The sequence below is a fragment of the Tetrao urogallus genome (genome assembly GCF_951394365.1).
Source record: "Tetrao urogallus genome assembly, chromosome: 4".
Taxonomy (NCBI): Eukaryota; Metazoa; Chordata; class Aves; order Galliformes; family Phasianidae; genus Tetrao; species Tetrao urogallus.
Window position 1 is genome coordinate 25,635,502 of NC_136817.1, and position 26,276 is coordinate 25,661,777.

General features: G+C 41.0%; 1 protein-coding gene across 1 annotated transcript; it reads left to right on the forward strand.

Annotated features, from left to right (window-relative positions):
- Window positions 1-233: 233 nt before the first annotated feature.
- BMP3 (bone morphogenetic protein 3) lies at window positions 234-14,632 on the forward strand (the record flags this gene model as incomplete). Its single annotated transcript, XM_079534428.1, has 3 exons — window positions 234-519; window positions 9,396-10,306; window positions 14,441-14,632. The coding sequence occupies 3 exons, from the start codon at window positions 234-236 to the stop codon at window positions 14,630-14,632; spliced, it is 1,389 nt and encodes a 462-aa protein (XP_079390554.1).
- Window positions 14,633-26,276: the final 11,644 nt, after the last annotated feature.

The following is a 26,276-nucleotide window of genomic DNA, read 5'->3' on the forward strand; positions in this document are numbered from 1 at the left end:
CATTCTGCGAGGCGGTGTTTTTTTTTACCACCCCCGCTGCTTTTTTTTTTTTTTCCCCCTTCATTTTTCTTTCTTTTCTTTTCTTTTTTTCCTTTCTTTTTTTTTTTTCCTTTTCTTTCTTTCTCTCTCTCTCTCTCTTTTTTTTTTTTTTTTTTTTTTTTTTTAATCCCCGAAAAGAGCAGTCCGCGGCTCTGAGCTTCCCGCACACCGCGTCTCGAGTGCCGGGGTACACGATGGCGGCTCCGGCCCGCTGGGTGCTGTGCTTGTGCCTGGGCTGCCTATGCCTGACTCCGGGGGACGTGCTGCGGGCACGCTGGGCCGGGCTGCGGCGGAGGGCTGCTTGGGGCGGCCGGGAGAGAGCAGGTGACCACGGCCTGCAGCCGGGGGACAAGGTGTCGGAGCATATGCTGCGCCTTTACGCGCAGTACAGCGCGGGTCCTGCGGAGCTGCCCCGAGAGCCGCCCGCCCCGCACCTCCGGCGCGGGAACACCGTGCGAGGGTTCCGCCCGAGGGCTGCAGGTGAGCGGCGGCTGAGGGAGCGAAGGGATGGAATGGGCGCTGCTGCCCCGTGCTCGGGGAACGCGGAGATGAAGAAAGTAACGTGTCCTGCGGCGACGCTTGTGTGCTTGGGGATGCAGTGTGCAGTGTGTTGTAATGACTGCTTTATCTGTATAGCTCTCTCCTGAGTGATATCTGAGTGCCATATGAGGGAAGTGGAGTAATTAATATGTGCTTTCCGCAGTCTCCTTTTATCTGTGCTGTGCATGTGTTACTTCTGTTGGAATCATGGTTGGTTTGCATGTGATGGAGCAGTAATGTGCCCTGGTAATCCTTTGGATTGCTCATAGTTACATTGGGGTACTGGTTACAGTGAGTGGTGGTGGTTGAGTCATAAAATTGCTTGAGTTGGAAGGGACCCTTGAAGACCATCCTATCCAATTCCTCTGTGAGGAACAGGGTACAGCAGGTGCTCAAAGTCCCTCCAGTCTGACTTTGACTGTATCCAGGGATGGGGCATCCACAACCTCTCTGGTCAACCTGTACCAGCACCTCTCCACCTGTATTGTAAAAAAAAAAAAAAAAAAAAAAAAAAAAACCACCTTCTTCCTTATATCCAATCTAAATCTCCCCTTTTTGGGAGCAATGGGGAATGGGTGATGTTGATGGATGGTTTGTGCACAGTGAGCACAGTTTCATTTTTGGTAGTGGCTATTAGATGTCAGTCCTGATTATAGACTGCTTTACAGGTATATATATGTGACGTACATACATATGTATATATATGTGTGACAACATGAAGCTGCTTCTCTTGAAAGGATGTTTATAAGGAGCAGGTTATGTATTTAGCATGGCAGTATCTGAGAAGAACTGTGCCCTGCAGAAAGGGAAGGCAGCACTGCTTCAGCTGAACTCCCTTGCTCCACTCTGCTGTGTGTCTGACCTCTGTCAGGGCTGCATGGAAATTCATGCAACTTCAATCTGACCCTGACTATACTGAGTTTCCCATATCCACTGTATCCTGAAAACTTGCTTGTTTGTTTGTTTGTTTGTTTTTGAGCACTATTCTGCTGTACAGAACAGCCCAATGTGGCAGTTTCATTTTTTTCCATGATGGTGGTGAGTTAACTCAGAAGCTTTTATAGACAGGCACCCACCAAAAACAATCAGCTTTGTCCAGGAGTTTCACTGTTCTGCATTGATTCTTTTCTCTCTCAGAAAACCAGCTGAGAGCTGAGTACCAGGCCTCACTAAGGTTTGTTTCGGAGTCATTACTGCTGATTCTTCAAAGGCAGCAATGTCTATTATAGGATAGCTCTGCACAGAGATCAAATACCACAAATAATTGAATGGCTTTGGCATGTTAGGATTCTGTGCTGCAAACACTCTCCATTGTGTGTTACTGCAAGTACTTCTGTGCACAAGAGAGGTTTGAGAGGTGAGAGGCTTACATAGCTTGGTTGGATGGAGGGTTGGGACACCCTATTTGTTGCTCCTACAGAATCTGTGTGTGGAAGGAGCTTTCCGGTCTTTCTGTAGTGAGCAGTTCTTTGCAGTACAGATCCAGTAGACATTCCTGTGCTCTGAAATAAGCATTGCGTTCACTGAAAAGGGGTAAGATATAATAAATAAATAAAGGAGCAGGGAAGGTATAATCCAAAGAAGAAAATAACACTATGTTTAATCGTATCTGATTAAAGATATTTGTTGTTCTAAACCTGGAAGGTCTTTGGTTGAAATCCCATCTCTGTGGTCTTTCTGATTGTATTTATACTCTTACTTGACTTTGGGTGGCAGCAGACCTATAAATGCACTGTTCACTAATCCCTTTCCTTCTCCTTCGATACTTTCACAGTTCAAGTGCCAAAGCAATAAATTGCAAGTGGTTATAAGGTTTTTGACGCTTCTATAAGTATTTATGCAAAATATTTTACCAATTGGCTGTTGTCTTTCTCTCCCTGTAGGCAACAGCAGCACATTTGCATGGTTGTTGATGACATACAGGTGCATTTCCATTTAAAAATAAAAATAAAAATAAAAAAAAAATCAATAACAACAAAACCCAGACTGAGATTAAAGGTTCTGTAGCAGGCACAAAACGAAGCAGTTTTCCTTGTGCCCAGCTGCCTAGCCAGTCCTGCCATGCCAATAGCTCATACACAACATTTTCTTTCTCATGTGGTTTGTTTCCAGGTCCTGTGCATTGACTTGGTGAGCAAGGTGGTGATGGGTTGATGGTTAGGTGAGATGATCTTAGAAGTCTTTCCAACCTTTATGATTGTATGACTGCTAGTTTCCTCAGCTGCAAATATCTGTTTTCTGTTGGCTTTCTCATATCCTTAATGGGGCTGAATCAGTGAAGGTAATCAGTTGTAATGTGTTGGAGGAGTAAGAGCAACACATCTTCTCTGTTGCTAACCTCCTCTGAAGACAGCTTTTTGTCTGCAATGAGTAATACTCCCTTAGTAACCCACCAATTTCTCTTGCATCTACAGCAAGAGACTTTGATGGAAATCTTTAACGGCTTCATTTGTAGATTACCATATGTTTTCAGGAGATAAACTTCTTTTTCTGAAACAAATACAAACCTCAAATACAGCTATGAAACCATTCTGTCCCATGCTCTTTCCGTAAAGGACTTCTGGCTGTTTGGCTGCATGAGCAAAGCCTCTGCCGTATGTGCCAGTTCACCTACCACAATTTTCAGAGCCCATAAGATGGCTCTGGTTGAACCATTTCCCTGTTTCTAGTCTAAAAAAGTAGTGTTGCCTATGGCTGCCCAAGGAGGTGGTAGAGTCACTGTCCCTGGAGGTTTTCAAGAAACGTGGAGATGTGTCACTGAGGGACGTAGCTTAGTGGGCATGGAGGTAATGATTGGACTAGATGATCTTGCAGGTCTTTTCCAACCTTAACGATTCTGATTCTAGGACACCTGCAGTCTTGTAGTGAACAGCCAAAGAGCAAATGGAAGATGTGGCTAATGATAAGAAGCATCTTAGCTGTCAAATGCAACTTTTCCTTTCTGTGGCTCAATCTTCTGAGGGAACAAGACAGGAGTTTTGACCCTATGTGGGCACCTCTGGTGTTAGCATCCTATGCTGCCCCACAATCTTTTGTGCACCAGATTTCACTGAATTACTAGTTTTTTTGTTTTGGGGCTGGGGTTTTTGGCCTTTGACTTTGATGACTGTTCACGTGATCTTGTATTCAGGCAAATTTGTTTGTCATTATTCCTGCTAAGAACATCATTGGTCATTTTGAGTCACTTGAAAAAATAACCTTTGATGCCTGTGATGTAGTTGAACTCTATGATCATGCCTCTGCATCAACTTCTGCACACAAATAATCTTTTATCCTGCCAGATAGCAAAACCCCTGAATGACCAGACCTCAGCTTGATAGAAAGCTGCTGACCTCCAGTAGCTAAGGCTCTGGACATGGGGAAAAGGCACGGCATGAGATAAATAGCAGAGGGTGGAAACATAAAAGGCGAGAGCACAAGGCTTGCAGTTGGCTTTTGGAAGTACTTTTAATCATAGCATTGCTAAAGGAACATGTCTTGCAAATGAGTCATTTAAAAAGCTATGACTTTAATTGGAGGGTCTCTCTAATGATGTTATAGTAAAGCTATACAGACAGAAATTACTTTAAACTCTTTTTTATTGACTGAATTTCAAGCAATTTTAGGCATTACACCTGCCCTTGGGCCAATTCCTGTGGTTTAAGAGCTATGCTCTCCTCCTCCTTAAAATGCTTTTCTTTCCTTTGTTGCGGTACAAAATGCCCACGCACGCACAGGAACCTGAGCAGGATCCTGTACTTTTGTTTGCAGAATACTCAAATCGGTAATGGGGGAAGGTGAAATCAAGTAACAACAAAGGTGGGAGGAAAGTAGAAATCTGGCTTCCAAATCTGTGTTCCTATTCTGAAGCTTGTTCCCATTTCCAGCTCTCACTGAACTCTGAAACACTGATCTGTTCTTAACTGTGCGTTGGCACAAGGGCACCACTTTAATATCTCATTTAAATGATGGCTAATGATGACTGTATAACTAAATGGCCCTCATTATTGCATCCTTTTTCACCCATGGGATAGATTTGGCAGTCCATAAAAATGTCAGTGCATCCTCCATAAAGGTAAACGCACCACATGTTGGTGGAGTTGTTCCAGCTTATTGATGCCTAGAAATGCCCCTTGTAACTTAAATACGTTCCTGCTGGTGATGTCAGTCTCCACAGATGTACTACTTTTTCTTGAAATGCCTTTTTAATGCTAGGAACAAGCAATACAAACAGCTGTGGGTTATTGCAGAAAGTGAGGAAGCACAGGCTGTGCTGTGAAGGTTGAGTGGGTACAAACTTAAGTTGTAGTGCTGGAGCTGGGCCACTTGCTGGCCTGAGCCATCTGGAAATCTGTTGGCAGCCCTGAGAGCCCAACTGGTGAGTGACAGTAAATCCCAACTTTGTGCCTCGGTGACAACCATGTGGGTGACTTGTTTAGACATTTCAGCTTTGGTCCTGGAAAGGCTGTACCTCCACCCTTCCCTTGCCACAGTGAACTCTGCTTTTGAATCATAGAATCATTTGGGTTGGAAAAGGCCTCTAAGATCACCAAGTACAACCACCAACCCATGCCTGCTAAACCATACCCTTCAGTCTCACATCTCCAAAGTTCTTGAACACCTCCAAGGATAGTGATTCCATCACCTCCCTAGGCAGCCTGTTCCTGAGCCTCCCCTGGCACGATATAATGCCATTGCCTCTCATCCACATGAATACAAGCAATAAAGCATTCTCCCTAGAAGTACCTTCACTGCCCAGCTTACAGCTGCTGTTCCAAAGCTCAACATGGTACATATAAGCAATGCTAAAAGTGCATGAATGCCGTGTCTTACCTAGTGCAGGCCAAGAAAGCTCTGTCCTGCAGAGCCTGGTCTTCACATCTCCTCCTATATTTGTACCTTTACTGGGAGTGAGCAATGCCATTAAAATCTGGCTTCAGAGTATCTGTTCATTGTAGGGGAATTGGATTAGATAACCTTTAGTGCTCCCTTCCAACTCAAACAATTCTGTGATTCTGTGTGGAAGGTAGAAGTATATTCCTTGCATGGAATTTTTTTCCTTCAGCATGTTTTTCCTTTGCTGGTTTCCTCTTATATCTTCTCCTTATGGACTTGGTTGCTGAGAAGGCTTTTGTACTATAAAAGAATAAAGCTAGGATGGCAAAACTCCCTTCAAGTAAGAACTAGAAGGTATCACTCATGCAGAGGATGCGCGTGACACAGTGCTCTTAAGCTGTAACGGAATCCCAGGTCACACAGTTGGGTTTTCCTGAGCTGGAACCTGGCTAAGCCACAGATGTCTGTGCTGGATGCCAGTCGTCTATTTGAAGGTGATTTTGTGAATGAATGAGGTCTCTTAGGGGTGGTTGAAGTCTCTTAGGTGTTCGGTGAGAAAATAGCTCCACCTACTGCAAGTATGCTTTAGTGTGGAGTTAAGTACTGAGAGTGTCTTCTCGGGTTTTACTTTTAATCAAAAGTATATATTCCTCCTGTGTCTGCTTCACGGCAGCTAGAGTTTCCTTACAAACAAAAGCAGCTTATTTTGTGTTTTACCACAATAGGCCACTTTAGGAAGAGCAACATTGGTTAAATTGAATTCTTATTAAAGAATTAAAATAAAAAGTTGTCATTCGACATAAAGCAGTGATTCAAATAATAACTTCTTTAACAAGCATGCATGAGACATCATAAATTCTGGCTCCTAAGGCCGATGTACACAGTGCTCTGCCAAGTTACATGTTAACCTTATTATATTAGTGATTACAAACCAAGCAGAGATCAGGTGAAGTTGTGCTTTTTACAAAGGTAGTAAGTAGCCAGTTTCAGCCTTCAGGAATTAAAACTAGGTTCAAAATCAAGGAAGATCCCACATATAACTACTAGCTAGAAGCTGAATGAGTTTAGTACGTTAGTTTTCAGATATTGAGAACATACCTACCAGGACCTTATGTGTTTTACCATCAAGTTGGGCTGAATACAGCAGTGTTAACAGCAATATCTTATTTATAAATGATTTTACTTTTTCTTTTCCCATTTCACCAAGACAAGTCTATATTTCAATTATTTTTGTTTGTTTGTTTGTTTATTCCCATATTTCCGGAACTATGCATGTGATACACAGGGGAGGAGGTCTCTGTCTTTCTAGGCTGATTCGTCCTTTTTAAATATATTGTTTAGAATATTAGAAATATTCTTAGAAAAAAAGAGGTCATTTGGGTGGTTGAGATGAGAAGGCAGAGAGAGAATCTTGTCTTTTGTTTGACTTGGTCTGAATGGCAATTTTAGCATTAGCATCCAGAAGCACAGAACGTCACCCAGAATGTCATTCAAAACATAAAGCTATCTATCTATCTATCTATATATTTACAGCTCTGGATAGCATCTGAATATATGGATCTGTGTTTCTCCCACTCTGAAGGACAGATGTAGCTGCTGTTCAACCAGGATGTTTTAAAACAAAAATTATGTCTCACCTCTGAGACTTTCTCTCACAACCTACAGGGGATTAACAGTTAGCCAAATGTTCCTACAGATCAGCCTGGGTTAGGAGTGCATCATTGGGTTTGTGCAAGATACCTGTGGCTAAGTTGACTTCTCTAGTTTCACAGCTATGGAAACCTCGTGTTGCACCACATCCCTCCTACTGATATAGCAGCATCCTGATCATGAAGAAATATTGTCCTTCCTTGACTTATTTCTATCTGCACAGAGGCGAATAGGTGCATTTTGCCACCATCTGTCCCCGTTCTTGCCGCCCTAAAAGGTTATTTGGGTTTGGCTTTCTTTTGGATATTAGGGTTGCTCTAGTGCTATCTGCCTATCTCCAGCTGCATTAGTAAATACTTCCTAACTGGCTGTCTTGAAACGTGATGAAATGCTTTAGGTAGAATGAGTGAATTTATCCTGTGTAATTGAAGCAGTCCTGGTCCTGATTACTCTAGAGGGAAACTTCCTTTGTGATTAGTATCTGACCTAGCCAAAAGACTGTCAGACAAGCTTGTGTGTTTTTAATTCATTACAAATGGTGAATTGTCTATCCAATGCTGACATCTAAGCTTTAAATATTATTAAACAATTATTCTAGCCTGATTCTCTTCCCAGTGTCTTTCAAGGCAAGGGATATTCCTTCTTCATGTGCAAGATTGTTGTCAGCTTATTCCATGCCCAACTCTGCCCTTTCTGTTGTGAAGGGCTCTGGGTCATGAATTTGTGTATGCAAAGGTGACTGGGCACTTGAGGAGCCAATAAGTTGATCTCAGTGTAACTGAGAAATTGTAAACTTTGAGAGGAGCCATCCTTTGTAACACACGATTTCAGCTTGTCTTTTGGTTTAGCTTTTGAAGTACATGTATGTGCTGTGCTTTCTTTATTATTTGCCCAGTTTGCATCCTGACAAGTACTTATAAATATATTCAACATTTGATATATCTAAGTCCCTGTTTAACAGACTCATGGTATAGAAGCTGTACCCACGGGCCCTAAAGTCTCCATCTTGTAGATGGAGCCCTGATCACGGAGGAGCAGAGCAAAGGGTGTAGAGGAACCAGCAATAAATAAAATTGTTTATTTGCAATAAACAATTTGGCAATCATAGGTCAAATGGCATATGTAAAAGTATACTTTAAAGCCCGTGGCAACATATTCCAAAAGACAAGTGTTTAGAGAGGAGACACTGATTTATTCTGCACAATATGGGAAATACCCAAAGTGAAGCATGCCAAATCATTTACCCTGGCTTCTATTTATAATCCAAAATGCTTTGACTACACATCTGCCTAATACATCAGTCACACCTATCTATTACATATTCATATTATGTAAGTACAAGATTACATAACATATTTGAACTTTCTGTGCTTGCATGGGGGTGTTTGATGGTCTCTGGTGGTCATTTAGGGAGATGTCCCACTCCTCACTTTATCCATATTTGGGCACAAAGATGCCTAATCCTTTCTGATTGGTTACCTTTTTGGACTTGTGCCTCATCTCAAGGATGTCTGGTCTTGCTGTTTCTTATTTATGGTCATCTTGGATGTTTGAAGAGAAACATCCCATCTCAGGAAGGTTGTTTTTCTGAGATAGGCAGGACATCTGGAACTTAAAGTAAAGCGTCAACCTTGAGTAAAATTCCTCAGCCAGACAAAAATGTCAAATAATCAGCTTTTGAGATATCACTAGGACAAGGTTCACTTCCTTATTTTTAACAAGGGGCCTGTGGCTCATCAGTGTGGTGGAGGTGTACAGACAATCGAATGCCTGATGAAGCCAGTGGAAGCCTTTCTCCAGCATCAGCTGTATCTGGACTAGGGTGTGGTTCAGTGCTGTTGATATCCCATTTGTCTTGGACAAAGTAAAACAAACCTGTTGGCAGGCCAGAGCAGTCATGATTACTCAAGGTACATTTGGGCGAGAGAAGAATGTATTTAAAATTAAAGAAAGAAAGAAAGAAAAAAAAAAAAAAAAAAAAAGAAAGCTCAAAACCTGACTATGAAACACAAGTTTCTGGATTATACAGTCTATAGTGCATCTACTATCAAGCTGTGTTCCTATGACTTAGTTTGTTTCCTGAAATCAGAGGAGTGGTAGCAAATGTATATGAGTTTTTTTAGACTGAGATATGCGTTATGTATAACCAGATAGTAAATATGTGATTTTAAAATCACCAGTTTACCATGTTTGGCATGATTCTGACTAGTAACCTAAACCTGTTCCCAAAGCACTGCATGAAAGTTTCTCAGAAACTTAATTTGTAACCTAGAAAGCAATACATTTGTTCCTTTTGGTTTCCGTGACATTTTGAATTGCCTGTATTCTTATCTAAATATTTATTCTTCTAGGGAGCCCTGGAAGTCAGGAGGTGTATGTTTTTAACTTGACTTCACTCACCAAGTCAGAAAATATCTTGTCAGCTTCGTTGCATTATTATATCGGTGATCTGCTGGACTCTGACTGGAATTGTTCCCAGTCCAGAGGCTGTTCTCATCGTGGGCACAAGAAACCTGAAATTCAAATACATCTTTCGGTGTGGACCTTTCCATCTGTTGGGAACCAGAGTCGGAGTCTGGGCGATTTCTTAATAAACATCTCTAGTTCTTACGGCGATGTCCTTTCCTGGCAGTGGAAAGATATCACTCAGGTCCTACACAAAGCAAAACAGAGCAATGAACTTCTGATTGGTGTCAAAATGGATTCAACCAGCCATCCCCTGTGGAAAAGGGCACTATTTCACTATGAGCCCTACATTCTGATATATGCCAATGACTCTGCCATTTCAGAGCCAGAGAGTGTTGTTTCTAGTTTGCAAGGGCACCACAACCCTTTGGCAAGGGTCTTCCCTAGGCCAGAAAACCACATGAGGAGCAGCCTTGGAAAAAGGCGGCGAAAACGCTCCACCAACGTCCTGTTGCCATTGCAGAACAATGAGCTTCCCGGAGCCGAGTACCAATACAATGAGGACGAGAGGTGGGAAGACAGAAAACCGTACAAAACTTTCCAGCCTCGTCTGGCAGAGAGAGCAAAGAGTAAGAAAAAGCAGAGAAAGAACCACCACCAGAAGAGCCAGACTCTCCAGTTTGATGAGCAGACCTTGAAGAAGGCGAGGAGGAAGCAGTGGAACGAGCCCCGGTATTGTGCCCGACGCTATCTCAAAGTGGATTTTGCTGACATTGGCTGGAGTGAGTGGATTATTTCCCCAAAATCCTTTGATGCCTATTACTGCTCAGGGGAATGTCAGTTCCCAATTCCAAAGGTACTGTGTTTGTTGATCTTTTTGTACTGTTACCGTAAGCAATGCACTTTTCTTTCCTTCCATCAGTGAAATGCAGCTGGTCACCTGTTATATGCGGGGATATGGTAAATAAGTGGTGTCTTTGTCTTGTACTGCACAGAGTAGTGGTTAAAACAGCTAGTAAAAAAATAGGCTTGTAAAGATAATTTTAAAAGTATTACCTGATGATATTATTTTTTTGTCCAGAGCCCAAATAACCATAAAGTATTTCCTGCATAGTGCTAATGATGTGTGAACTTGTTATGAACCTGTTTAATAAACATAATATAGGCCAGACTCAGAAAATCGCTTATTAGGTGGTAGTAGTCATGCCATGAAGAAGTCTTTGCTGCAAGACCCACAGTAGGGTCAGTTGGTAGAGCACCCACTAGGAAGATGTGCATCTCAGGAGGCATTACTGCCGTATTGAGGCTAAAGGACTCAAGAGAGTCACCTTTTGAAAATGACACGTGAAGAACTGTACCAAAGGATATGGATCCCAAGGAAAGCAAGCTGAAGAAGGGATGAATCTCTTTTGGAAGGAGGTCGTGTGCCTGACTCCCTCAGTCAGGCTTTATAGTTTTGGATCAAAGGGGAAAAAAAATGAAAGGGAATAGCAAGGGATAAAGTCATTACCTTTGCATGAATTACATTATGCCTTTATTGCTGATGGGAAACGTGCACTACACACCAAACAGGTTAAAAATTTTAAAAGCAGTGGGCCCGATTTCTTTCATTCTAGCTTTAAGGGCAGACAAATGATTCAAATACCCACTGTGACCTTCTACTTAAAAGTGGGTTAGCATTTCCTATTGCAGGTATTGTTATAAAAACTTCATTCCAACCATAAGAATGTTATTCCAGTTAGGAGAAAACAGTGCATCACACATGCATGCTTGATCACAACAAAATCATTTTTGTGCAAATAATAGCCTATACTTAGTGGGTGAGGAATACAGAATTTTAGAGCACTATAGTTACATAGATGATGTGAAGATGAATGCTTGCTACCATGTACTGCAAAGAGATAGCTCGTTGGGAGAGCAGAGAACTGAGACCTTATGGTGAGCCTAGTACCTTGCAAGCAATGGGAAGATATCTGTCCATACTGAGATTCAGATTGTTCGTTCTGTCCACATCAAACAAAATAACCTTGTTTGTAAGGAGAATGAAAAGCTGAGTTCTACATAAAGGTAAAGCAAGTGTCTTCTGGAACCATGTGTTATTCTTGAGCCATATATATCTGAGCCATATAATATCTGGTGCTACACATAAGCCTGTGTTTGCAAAATGATACCTTAACCATCAGGCAATAACAAACTAATCTGTGCCTCTGGGTATATAATGTTCCCTTGCTGAGGGCGAGCTCCTATAGCTGACAACCTGTTGGGTAATTAGGAACAGATGTGCCTCGTCCCCCTCCCTCCTTCACCACCTCCTAGTTTTCTGGCCCTACCTTTCCCCTGATTTCAATTAGCTGTTTTGACTGCTGTTATACTCTTGTGTGTTGGGCTTACAGAGCACTGTAGAGCACGCAGCCAGGCAGACCTTCTCCCAAGTCAGGAATGAAAGCCCATAACTGACATAATTTGCCCCGCTCCAAATATATCTCTAATGAAACTCAACAGGGCAGCAAGTCTCCCAAGGATGCACACAGCTCAGCAGGTGCAGCCCTGGCCACAGCTGGGCTCATTCACAGATTTGGCAGCTTGCAGTCCACTCAGTGCTGTTCCCTCCCACTACTCTTCTTGGCCTCACCTCCTACAAGAAAATCTTTTCTGCTTTTCATTAGCATGTTCTGGACAGAGCATGAAGGCAGTGACCCAGCCACCTCTCCAGGTGTAGGATGTGATGCCTCAGTGCCCAGAGGGGGATTTCAGTTCTCCCAAAAGCACTTGTCTTTGGGTTTTCCTGCAGTTACTGTTCTATTCCCTGCTGACAGCAAGAGAGTTGTGCCAGAGCTGGTTATCTTCAGGAGTGCATTCTAAGAGCAGTGTGCATGGCAGATGTGAAGTCAGCACAGGGGATGTTCTGTATGTAAGGTACACCTGTATCAGATAGAGACTTCTTGCTTAGCTCTCTTATAATACTGTGTCTGAATGCATCCAGGCTGATATCTGAGTCTGCCTAGGCAATTCTTGAAATCAGTTCTATATGTAAAAGAACCACGCTTGCTCTGAAGAATGCCTTGGAATATAACGTGTATTTGGGCCAAGCCTGAAAAGACTAGATTGAAAGAGTTTAAAACTCCACCCACAGAGTTGAATTGTTTGATAATCTGCATCAAAACCTCAGCCATTACCAAGGGGCATAGTGCCATGAGCCAGGGAACTATCAGGCTCCTCCTCAGAACCCTATAATTATCCCTGGTAATTTCAGACTTGTCCAGTGGAAAGCCAGAAGGAAAACCAAAATGTGCACTTTTTAGGAAACCAAAACATTTTTGATGGTATAGATTCCTTATCTGAAATGAATGGTTTCTGATGAATCCTTAACGTGGCATTTACTGAAACTTGATTTTAATTTCAGTACCATTAACAATGGGAAATATCTCAAACTCATTTAGATATTTTATTTCTTTGCATTTGATCAGCACACCTAGGGTGTTCATGTGGTTCCCAATGATTTTGTGTAGAATGCTGCTCTGGATTTGACTAAGAAGCGAGCCTGGCTGCTTTCACATCTTTTTTCAAAAAGAACTTATACAAAAATTTGAGCTGTGTACTGGCCAAAGACACTTTAAAAATCCTTTTACTGCTAAGGAATATTGGTATTCTTGAATTAAAAGACAACAAATGAATAAAAATGCCTTTTGTGGCATCTACTGGCTAGGTTGAGAGTAATGTCTTTGTAACCACGCTGGGATATCTACAGCCATATTTCTTGCATACAAGGTCATCAGGACTTGAGGCTGAAGCAGGCAGATATCTGACCCTCAATGCTGATCCCAAGGCAAATCATCTCTTATCCCAGCAAAACTAAAAACGTGGCCCAGCTGATCTTGTTGCATGTATTTCTCAGTGACATCTGACTGAGCATATTTTTTAACCAGGGGATTCCTAGGCACGTGTATAAGATGAGCTCTCAAGTGCATCGTTAACATTTCACTCCTACAGAAACAAAACTCCTTGGCTAAAAACTGTCTCAAGTATGTTTCATGCTCACGTGTCGTTACTACAGATACTTGGAATTGAATGTGCTCAGGAGGTAAAATTTAACATACTCATTTTTCACTTTTCAGAATATATTGACTTCTCATTTTATGAATATATTCAAATTCCGGATTTTTTTTTTTTGTATGTGTAGTTTTTCGTTTGTTTTTTTTTTTAAACAAAGATAGTTAACCCAGTAGTCAGAATCACTTTTCATGTATATTAACCAACAATGTTTTCCAATTTACATGAGTATCAATCCAGGAAGCTTTGTCTTTTGGAGCAAAATGTTACTGTAAGATGAGGTACAACTGACGTGGGCTTTGGGGGCTCAGTTATTCAGCAATGTTGCTGATGTATATTACAGATTTATGTATATCAGTGATCTGGCTTAGAAGGATGAGCAGAACAACCCAGCCTTGGAAGACAGAAAACTGGAGCAACTAGCATCGTGACATACGATATTTCTGTACTGTCCACTGTATACGTTCTACCCACTTCTGCTTTTCTTGATGCACTCACACTAATTTCCCAGCACAAAAGTTATATTTATTTTGCTCCCCCAATGAATAGTGCTGCTAGCATGTTGATTGCCTCACTCCTAGCTGTTCAAGTTTTATGACAAAATTGCAGCCCACTTGAAACTGAATTCACAGCAGAAGAGATTGCCTTGACCCGTAGATGCACCTTGGTGCAAGGTCTGCTGCCTGGGCATTCTCCTGGGAAGGCATGTCCCCAGTGGGATGCTCAAGCTGAAGGCAGTGGAGCAGCAGTGACATCCAGTGGCAGCAGAACTGCACCGGAATTGCATTCCCACTTATGGTGACAACTGGAGATGGTTGCGCGCACCGGACTCTGCAACCAATCATCCACAGGTCCTTTCTTCAGGAAACAAATTTTATTCTAGAGCGTATGTATTTAACATTTATGCAGTTCTATTTTCTGCTTTATCTTGCTCTTGCAGGCCTTGAAGCCATCCAACCATGCCACCATCCAGAGCATAGTGAGAGCTGTCGGTGTTGTCCCTGGAATTCCTGAGCCGTGCTGCGTTCCTGACAAAATGTCCTCTCTCAGCATCTTATTCTTTGATGAAAATAAGAATGTGGTTCTCAAGGTGTATCCCAACATGACAGTAGAGTCCTGCGCATGCAGATAACGTCTCAGAAGACCCTTTAGAAGCACTAAGGTGATCACTCACTGTTCATTGGTGTTCTTTTCATGATTTCTACTTTTTGTTTGCACTGCCAAGGCGTTTCCTTCGGGGGGGTGGGGAGGGGAAGAAGTAAATCCAAACAAAGAAAGATGAAAATGGAGTGGATTCTGAATTGCAATTCCAAGGGATGGGAACATGAACTTCATTCATCTTTAAATTTGATCGAGGCGTTAAGTCATGGCAATGGGGACTGACTGTTGCTGTTGAAACTGAGATGAAACAGAAATTTACAGAAGACTTCGAAATTTTGGGGACTGTCAGAAGGACACACTAATCTATTTTTGTAAGTGATTTTGGAAACAGTAACTGTTAAATTTTGTCTCCATTTTTCTGGTGGCTGATGGGAAGGGAGATTAGAAATCTACTTTTATTCATTTTAAACCTAAGCTTTCCATCATAGTTTACTGAGTAATGCAGCAAGAAAAAAAAAAGAAAAAAAAAAAAAACTAAACTAAACAAATCTGACATTCCAACAGCCATAGACAACACAACTCAGATATCTGTTTCCTTGGTATGACATGTCTCTGATTGCATGCATGCATTCATTTTCAATAATATGTTCTTCATAACTCAGCTTACAAGATGTTACTGCCCCTGGGTGAAGAAGGCAAAACGTATCTCTGCTGCATGGGAAATTGTGGTATCTCAGAAAGACTTCTCTTTCATGCCACTGCAGAAACTCAGCAGGTGAAGGGTATGAAAGTGTCGCATTTATTGACGTGCTCATAAGAGATATTCTAGAGCATATCTGCAAATAATCTATGAGTAAGTTATGGTAGTTAATTCCTAACATGAAATTATTTGGTTCGTAACTCTTATCTGTATACCCTAATGACAGTTATTTTACCAGAATTAGCTCTGGTTGGTGAGTTTTGATGTTGCATTAATCAAATAGCAGCTTTTCTTTTTCTCATTGGTTCTGCTCTGGAAATGTGTTGTACCTGTGCTGTCATAGATTCTTAAAAATTTAAGGTTTCTTACCAGCAAGTTTTGCACAACAAAAATACAAAACATGCTTTTGATGGGGAAAAAATAATGTGAGCAACTAAAAGCAGGGAAAGAAGTGTTTAATGAATCATAGGCAACTCTGCAGAAAGTTGGTTCCATTTTTGAGTGGACGTCAGAGGAACACTTCAAGCTTCAAGTTTCCAGTAATGTTCTCCATAGGGAGTGAAGCTTCTTAAAGCACTTCTGGCTGGCAAGAACCATGTTTTAGTTTGTGCAAAGAGTAAACATTTATCTTTTGGGTAAACTATCTACATAACTGACTGTAGTGTGCTTAAAGGGAAATTGTTCATAGGGAATGAATTAATTCTCCACGGTCAGGAGAGTTCAGTTCTCTATTTTGGAGTCAGTGGTTCTTCCGTGTTTTGAAGTTGATCAGCTTTCCCATGTGAATGCCTCCTTGCAGTTTCATAGTTATGTGAAGGTAATTTAAACACTTGATGATTGATTCTTGTGTTTGGTCACTGGTGCTATCGTGTTTACCAATCTGAGTCATGTGCATGGGTGTGAGAGGTGTGGACATGGATCATATAACCCAGGATCCTTTCAGCAATCATTTTTTACTGTGCAAAGTCTCAGTGGAAGCTGATGGCAGTTTTACTTCAAAACAGGACAAAACAAAAAAACAAAAAAAAAAGAAAGAAAAAAGTAACAGCAAAGATTAGTCCCAGCTGCAAGCCAGGCTCAGAGCCCTTCCATTACCCTGCTTGAGGAGAATATCCCAATAATGCAGCCTGAGACCTTCTTGTTGGCTGCAATTAAGCAAGAGTAACTAGCACAGCTATTAGACCCCATTGCTGTATGTTAGTAATCTAAGGCTTTAACAGCATCACCTGAAAAAGAGCACAAAGATGTTCTGCTTGGCTGTCACTGTGATACACCCACTCTTTGTCAATAATTGTGGAATGCAGAACAGGTGCAACCTCGAAGTAAAATCTGATCTGCCTCTTCCAGCTCTAGGCTGAGCGTTAACTCTGTGTGTGAGACGATTTATGTACAGGACTTGTTTTTGTATCTGTGTTTTTTACATGCAGCTTTCTAAATAAAGCCATTATTAGAATCTGTAAGATGTTAATCACATGAACAATGATTTCTGTATATAACGTTGTATGAGTAAGGACTTTAAAAAAAAAAAATCCAACCAATGTTATTAATCACCATTCTAGTCTTAAATCAGCATGAGGGGCTTTTGCCACATATTCTCTTTTTTTAAATACTGTAAATTGATGAATGGCTCTGCTTCCCATCTAATTATATAGCATATAATGCCTGTGCATTATTTTTATGGCTTTACTTTTATGCAGAGGCAGAGCACATTTTGTGAGGTGCCACATACCCATGGGGTCATGAATCGCTCTCCTCTGGTGCAGGACTGGTCCAAAAGCTTTGGATGTTCATCGCGGAGGAGATGCGTGGAAGTTTGCAAAAGTTTGGACTTTTTGTTGAGAGACCTATTCCTCCTTGTAAAAACAGCCTTTGTAAATGGTTTCTTTTTAAAAGCAAATGTTTGTACAGACAATGTCAATTAAAGAAAAATAGGAAAAAAAAAGAAAAAAAAATTATTTTGTATATGGAAAAAAACTTTTACAGATACTTTTAATTTATTTTATATCTGTGGCCATCTTGTTCTTTTCCAATTTTCCTCTTAATGCTCCCTAAACAATATTGTTGTCACTGTTGTTGCAAAGACAAAAAGGCATTGACCATGGTCAGGTTCGCAAGGACAGATCACAGCAGCACTGTGAAAGACACGTTTCACTACTGATGTATAAGCTTGCCTAGTTTGTATTTGTTTCCTTTCAGTAACAGGAAACTTTCACTATGAAACTCCTCATAAAATAAAATCACTTTTTACATGATAACTCGTTTGTTCTCTTGTATTCAGGTCTTTCCAAGAATTTTGAAGTTTTCATTTCTGTGTTCAGATGTGCATCCATCTCAGGTGCTCATTTGGAAGCTGTCCAAACAGAGATTGTGTTTATAGTGCAAAGTACACAGTGGCTGGGGAGTAAGTACTGTGGACTTAGTTAAAGGTTAGCTAGTACAACAGCAATAAGCCGCAAAGGTCATTGGGTCTGATGGATCTGATCCAAGGCCCAGAGATGTTTGTGCGTTTCTGTACATTGTCTTTACCAGGTATTTGTGGTCTCTTCTAGCTTAAAAAAGTAGTGCATAAACTGTGTTGACACCTTGCAGTTTATCACAAGAGTAAGGCCAGCTTAGTTGCTTTCGTGGTGGACAAAACCCAGGCTTTTTCTATTAAAACTAAGAAGAAAAGTAATTGCTTTAGCATTACTGCACATAGCACAGTGCTGCAAAGCAAGGGAGGAAATGGAAGCCTCCAAAGATGCTGTTCTTAGGAGGTCCTAGCTAGATCCATCCCTGGCTTCCTCCTGGTCTGGCTGAGCAAGAGTGGTGGGTGAGGGATAGTGTTGGCTGTCCTGTGTTGGCCATGTTCCATGGAGGACATAGCTCAAGGTAAGTGCTGGCACATTCCTGTTGCTCTTCCTTTTGGCTATGGGAATCTGCTCACAAACAACACTAACATGAGCTTTTGGCACTAAAGAGATGTAATCATACACTGCTGGGGGCTTTTCTTGGGTCTTCGGGGTGGATCTATGCTCTTTTTCCTGGTTTCTCTTTAGTAGGGCAGTATGTCAAGCAATCTGCCTGGAAATTGACTTTTTTACAAGTTCATGTAGTGATAGGACAAGGGTTAATGGTTTTAAGCTGAATGGGGGAGGGTTTAGATTAGAAACAATTCTTTACTCAGATAGTGGTGAGACCATGACGCAGGCTACCCAGAGAAGCTATACATATCCCATCCCTGGAGGTGCCCAAGGGCAACCTGAGCTGGAGGGGGGCAACCCGGCGCATGGCAGGGGTTTGGGGCCTGGTAAGCCTCAAGGTCCCTTCCATCCCAAGCCATGCTGTGATTTTGTGATTTACTTCCCTAGGAGCTAACTAGATTATTAAGTAGCTATGCCTCTTACTCGTAGCCTGCTAATTTTATTCATTTTGACTTTTGATACTGCTGGCCTGCAGCTCAGTAAAGGTAATGGCTGTGGCTCTGAAAACTACCTCAGATAAGCTTTAAAGTTACATTTGCCACTTCTCAGCTGCTGTGCATCAGTGAGATGTTGTCTATGTGATGTCAGCCACAGCTTATCATTGACTTCTGTGTATTCACCTTATTTCAGGAGCTCTGTCCCATCCAGCCCTAAGTCCTAGTGTACCAAAAGTCACAACCCACATCTGCACATAACAGAGATGCTCAGAGCCTTAAGGATTAGTATTTGTCTCTGAACTTCAGTTTTCGCTGAAATTTTCCATTTAAAAACTCCAACATTCTCCTTTTGAGCAAAGCTTGCGCTTTTTATCTGCTTACTTTCAAGAGGCACAATCTTTTCCCATAAAGTTTTTTGATCTTGTGAGAAGGAGACAAGTGTGTTTCAAAGGATGCAGAGAACTAGAACTTTGATGTATGAAGCACAAAATATCACTTTTTTTTCTTGCCATGTGGAATTTTCATGAGGTCTTTATGAAAAGACGTTTTCCTCTTTTCAGCATCATATTTCACTTTGAGGTTCCTTTATTGCAACACAGATCAGAGAATCCCATTCTCATAAACGAGCCTCTTATTGAGCCCCAGGTTATCCGGATTTCCAAGGGAATTTGAAATGTGATAGTGACCAGAGAGCTGGATCTAATTTTAAATCACTTTTTTTTAAGCTTTCCACAACGTGAAATTTTTATCATTAATTTCACCCCATCATGTCTGCTCTGTGCAAAACCTCCCCTTTGCTTTCCACCTCTGGGAGGAATTCTCTTCTTTTGCTCACACTGCATCTTTAGTAGTGCCTCCCCTCTCTTCTTAAAACTTTACCACACACAAAATACATTGATTGCAATGCGGTGCAAATCCATTTCCCTTCACCTTTCACCTCAAAAGATCTCCCAGACTTAAAAAGCACTACAGTCATTGAAACAATTGATAGGAGCATGAGCATGTGGTCACTTCATCAGTGAGAGATTAAACCATGCTCCATTGCAGACATATTCAGCTGTGTGCATCTGTAACTCGTGGTTTAGCCCTAGTTCATGAAGTATGAGCTCGATCGCTAATACTCCCATCCATGCCAGGAAGAAAAATAAATGAGCTAGAGAAGTCAGAGACACAAGGGGCCATTGTTGTGCCACCTTGTGAAAAATGGGAAGAGAGGATGAGTTTACGAAGCTGAAGGGACTGGCTTAAATTTTCTCTCTTTTCCCACATTTTCTATTATCTCAAGTCAAATCATTGAACTGTCAGAGTTGTTTATGCTCAAACCTATGAGCAGCTTGACAGAGGGAATTCAGAAATAACCAGGGGGCTTAAATCTCGAGACTTCAGCTCTGACTTTGTCAAATAAAGATAGAAATTCTTCTCCCTGCTCCATCACTATGTCCTTGGGAACCACAGCTGTCTGTTCAGAGGTGAGTAGTGTGGGGAGAGAAGGGAGCTCAGATGCTCTTCATTGCAAATGAAACCTGTGGCATCCTCAGTAACCTGTGGATGCCATTGGTACTGCTGAAGGACACACAGATCAATCCAAGGTCATTTCCTTTCCAAGATGCAGATGTAACCTTAGTCTTGAAAAGCGAGGACCAACTTTGGAGCAAGGAAGGCAATATTTCCTCACACTGTCCCAATATCTGAGTAAAAATCATGGAGAGAGGGTTGTAACTGAAACATAGTCACGCTTTGCTAATCACAGCTTTGACTGAATCTAGTCTGCATGAAATCACTGAGGTTCCCTGTGTGTCAGGCTGGCTGTTTTGTCTCATTCAAAACAAGAATTTTACTCACTCGCTGCTAAAACGTCTCCCCCCCAGTCCTTTGTGCATAAATTCAGAAGTTTGGTGCACTATGATTACTTTTCCTCCTTTTCCCATTACTTAATAATTCTGATCAATAAGTAACCCAGGTAACTAGTGCCATGATGACTGCCAGTAGTTTGCATGCAAGTTGTTAAACAAATATTATTAGTCTCAGCAATTCAGCTACATTCTTCCGGATTACTCAGTTATCAGTGAGCCTCGAGGAAGAGGAATCCACCGTGCAAAGGTGCCCTTATCTCGTTCCCTTGTCAAGGCCAGTACAGATATTTTCATAGTCAGCAGTTCTTCAACAATGATGAACTTCTCGAATGCTTCCCAGCTTCTTTTAATTGAGCGTTATCTAGCTTTAAGAAGTGCAGTGTAACTTCATCAGTAGTGTGGCAAAGGGTGCCCTCTGGTGATGAAATAGGAAATCCTTCTGTTGGGCAGCAGGCAGAAAGCTCGGCAGAATTGGATGCTGTAGTCATGAGATGGACATGGATGCAAAGACTTCATAATGAGTTTATGAACATTTAAAATGTGCTGCTTTTTTGTTAGCACTGCTTACGACAGTTGCTTGTGACAATGAAAACATGAATGTCTCTTGCTGTGTTGCTTGTTTTTTTCCTGTTGTGTTTAAATGATGCCTTCATAGTCCAGGACAGGCTGGTGGTTTTTTATATTCTTCGTTCCACCTCTGGAGTTCAAACCTACATCTGGGTCTAGAGACTTTGGCCAGTTCTCATTGAAAGAAATGTAAGACTTGAAACAGGTTCCTTGCATCAACAAATCGAGGACAAATGCATCAGCAATTGAGGACATATGAGGCTCATGGCTGTAACATGGAAATGAAAATCATTGATGTTTTGATTATTTTGTAAATGTACTTTTTTCCTCTGTATCCAAAATGTGATGGTGTTTGCTAAACTGTCTTGTTGATATGCAAGCTCATATCACCTGCCTCTTTCCATTTTTGCAGAATCCCAAGGGTTGGAATGGACCTCTGGAGATCTTCTAGTCCACCCCTCCTGCTAAATCAGGTTCTTGAACACAGGGAAGGCAGTAGGGGTTATTTATTATATTCCTTTAGACCAGGTTGTTTTTTTCTTGTCTGCTGCTTCTATTTCTATAGCCCCTTTTTCTTCTATAGTTTGCTCCCAAGCAAACTGTACCTGCTACAGATCGTATATTCTCCCCAAGGTGTTTACGTTGCACCTGCACATGAGGATTTGATAAGGAGTTCTTGCAGCGATAAAAAGTGTTGATAGGTCAAAGCTGTAGTGGTAAAATTAATTGTTCAGAGGCTTGGAGCCTCAAGCCACTCATAAAAGCACAGCATATGGAGTACCACCTGTGTATAGCAGCTGTCTCAACTATTTTCCTGATGCAGGAAAACAAAAAGTTGATACTCAAGGGAGACTTTTATCAGGCTAAAAGCATGCTCTCTGGGGGCTTTGTTTTTCACCTAATTGAAAACATCTACAGTACTGTTGCCAAAGAGGTGCAAGTGAGAACCAACCTGTCTGGGAGAGCCCCTTGCAATGAGACCATGAGTCACTGCTGCTCACTTCTCAACTTCTTACACTTGAGCATAAAGTTCTTCTTATCGAATGAAAATAGTAGCAAACATCAGGATTGCTGAAGTGACTGTTTTCTGGGCTTCATTCAAGGATTCATTACTAGGCTTCTTTTCTAAGATTATTGTCTTGAAAAAAGAAAACAACTCGCTTCTTCCTAAAGCGGGATAATTGCTGGAAGATGTCTTGTTGCATGGGTGGAGAATTGTCATCCTCAGAGTCTTTGTGTGAGTAGGTTTACTGACAGATCTATGTGAGCAGAGTAATTTGGTACTGGCCTGAAGGTAGCAAGGATGTAGTTGTATTTGAGAACTGGTTTACTGTGATTAGCAATGTTTGTTTTATTGCAATACTGGATATTCTTGAAGTAGAAGCAATAGAATGATTCATATGACATGTGCCTAGGTTACAGTTTAAGGTCTTATATAAATTATATAATCTCTTTGAATCTCGTATTAAACTGCTCACAGCCAGATTTGGAGTTCAGCTGTTGCCACTGCACTACTCAGTATAGCCAAAAGTATTTTCTTATGTATAAGTCAAGTTTTTAGAGCTGTGTGATTTACTTTGGAATTGACCTTTCTTCTGGTAGCTTTCACTTACGCTGTTATGTTCTCAGCCTCTATTATTCATCTATCACAGAATCATAAAAGTTGCAAAAGACCTCTAAGATCATCCAGTCCAATCCCAACTCACCCCCACCATGCCCATTGACCATGTATGTCAGTATATCTCATCTCCACAATTCTTGAACACTCTCCAAGGATGGTGACTTTGCTCTTCCAGAGGATTTTTTTTTTTTAATATCCAATCTGATCTTGTGACATTTTTGGGTGTGGTTAACTGAAAAAAAGTTTAAACCTAGAAGGAGGCTGAAGTTGGAAAAACTTAATCCCAGTTTTTCATAATGTTCAGACATAATTTTCTGATTCCGTAGAGCAGAAACATGGGTAGGAAAGTTCCTACAACACTACTACAAAACTTGACGTTAAGCTGTCATATCCATATCAGAGCACTGATCTGTGTTCTCAAGGCCTCATTCTGCAAGATACAGGACATGGATGTTTGTAAAACACTTCTTTGAGAAGCTTACTACCTTTCAATTGTGCTACTTCTCAAATGGGGTGAAGCTGAAGGCACTGTTCATTTATCCCCCATTTGCTAAACAGTAGCTGAAAGACAAAGCAAAACTAAGAAAAGCAGAAATTTCATGCCTGCTCAGGTCTAAAATATATGCATCTATAGATACGTACATCTGCATCTTTCTGCAGGTTATTGTGCCAGATGCTGGTGTATTCTAGTCATAAAATCACTGAGGTTGGAAAAGTTCTCTAAGATTACCAAGTCCATCAGCCCATTGCCACCATGCCCACTAAAATGTGTTCCCAATCCCAGTAAGAAAGGCACTCACTCTATAAATTACATTGTCAGAAACCATTTGTTAGCACTAATATAAAAACATAGAAAATTTAGGTCAATTTAGATTCTAGGGACCCCAAGAAGAGTAACATCAAATGTGTTTCCAATCAATGCAGTACATACTTCACCTATAGAGGAAGGGAAATTGTCTGCTTCTTACCAGACTTTTTCAACTGTGTTTTTGGATTGTGGCAAACATTCTATGCTTAATCTGTATTATTGTTTGTGTGGTATTGCAAGATGTCGATATAACATGTTGGAAAGGCCTTCTTCAGAGGACAAAAAAGCCTAAAATAAGACTGGTATGAAGTTTACAATGAAATAAACAGTGGTTTGTTGTTGTTTTATGTAATCACTCAGTATTGCAAGGATATTTTTCTCCCTCATTTTCTATTTACTTGCAAGGAAAAATATATTTAATACCACCAAGTCTGCTCTGGTTCAAAATGTGAACCCTACAGCAGCAAGGCACAATCTAAACCTCTGTCTTCCAAGTTCCTATTTCTCCCTACTTAGTGGTAATATTATTTTTGAGATGCTGTGACCTCCTTGTAAATCAGGCATAACAAGAAACAGAACCATGTTAAGGAATGCATCAAAGAATAGCAATAACAGTCACTCTGAATTCCTAACGCATGTATGAAAGTTACCCCATGGCATCATTTTTTGGTTTGATTCAGACTGGTAAGGTTTTCTGGTGTTTCTGTAGAAGGAAAAATCCATTTTCCTTCTGTAGAAGGAAAAATATTGGGCAATATTTTCTAAGCCAGTCACCACAGCCTGTGCACGACAAAGCAGCCTAAGTAAATTAAAAAATTTTTTAGGACAACGCATGCTTTCTGAAGCATTTATTCTCTGCTTAAATGAGTCAACACTTTTGTGCTCTTAGACATTAGAAAGCAAAAACCCATGCAGAGCTGTCTAAATACAATTGTGCCTTGTAGGACAGAATCATGTTTCTTCTCAGTTCTTCTAGTATAGTAATTCACCTGCAGTACTGTCTCTAGTTTTGGAAACCTCCCCTGGAGGAAAGATCAACCGCGTTGTTTATCCAGTCCACATAAACTATGAAAGTTCTGGTTTGAAAATCCCACATGGAAAGGCTGAAGGAGTTGATTTTGTTTGCTTAACGAACAGATGTGTCATGTGTTAGTATTGTGGAAGTGGGCTGGAGAGGGCACTGCTGCTCAAGGTATTCCTCTCATGCAAGAACTACTTTATGTCAAGGAGTGCTGCTCTGTGTTTTAAAACTGCATTTCATCTGCACAGCATCCTTGTTTCTGTTCTAGAATTGTAAATACCCTGTATGTCCATTTAGCATATCCACAGATACCTGCAACATTATTCATAGAGCGACTTTCATGTTAATTGTGTCTGCCTAGGAAGGGAGTTGCCCTGTATATATATGCAGGATCAAAAACTGCTTGCACAGTGGAGCAACCTAAATATAGAGACTGGTAATTTTCTAAACAGTTTCTTAAAATCCTATCCTCCAGCACATAACTTCTTTAGTTATAGCAGAAATGGATCATTATAATCTTCAAGATGAAATCTTTGTTTGATTAACTTATTCAGATTCAAAGTAGCTCTGTTTCTTTGTCTTTTGTAAGTAGAAGGTTGACAAGCTAACTGTTAGGTTAAAGCTTCCGCCTAATCAGCAATCTGGACTTTCCAATAGAACAGTTATATGAACAGATAACCTTTAGAGAAATTAATACACAAGGCCAGTTCTGGCATATGCAAAAATTAATATGGAGAGTAAAGAACACTTTGACCATGAAAATGTGCTCACTTGTTAGATGAGAGAAGATGGTTAAGGCCAATGAGCAACATAAAATGGAAGAATGAAGCACAAGCCATAAATTTGCAGAATTGCTAAGGTTGGAAAGACCTCTAAGATATTCTAGTCCAACTGTCAGACCATCCCCACCATGCCCACTAAACATGTCCCACAGTGCCACATCTCCATGGTTCTTGAATGCCTCCAGGGATAGTGACTCTACTGCCTATGTGGGCAGCCTATGCCAATACCTCACCGACCCTTTGGAGAAGGAATTCAGAACAGTTGACTTTAGTCATTCAAACAATCATAGGAAACATAACCAGAAAGCTTTACCACCACTATTGCTCCTGAGAGCACTTACAGAATTGCAAGGGTGGAAAGAGATTTCAAGAGATCATTGAATCAAAACCCTCCGCTAAAGCTGGTACCTTGCAATAGGTCATACCCCTGTGGATACTTGCAAGGAGAAGGACACTAAATGAGAACCAGTTGCTGATGAAGTTTTGTTCAGCTTTCTCAGTTTGGTTTCATAGAAGGCTGTTTTGATGAAGATGTCATGTGATATTTTTTTTTTACAACTGTGAACAAAATTGTAGAAGAAATATACGTTCTGAGGAAAACAGACCTGAGATGCATTGAAAGTTTCTCATCAGAGATTCCCCTCCTTTTTCTGTAGCAGTGCCTGGGAAATGAGAACAGAGTTGTGTGCAGCTGCAAACTAGAGCATGAGTTAGTTGTTCCCTTGGGTAAATTGGAGGTTGGTGACTGAAAGTTTCCTTTTTCTCTCTGCTTGCTTGACTTACCAACCTACAGAGCTTTGTGTTCAGCTAAAAAATATGCATTCTGCAGCAGTCTTGCTAGTGGGTTACTAAACTCCACCAAAATAAACATGACAACTGCCTTACACTCAGGTGCTGGCCAGCTCTTCAAGGTGCCCAGCGTT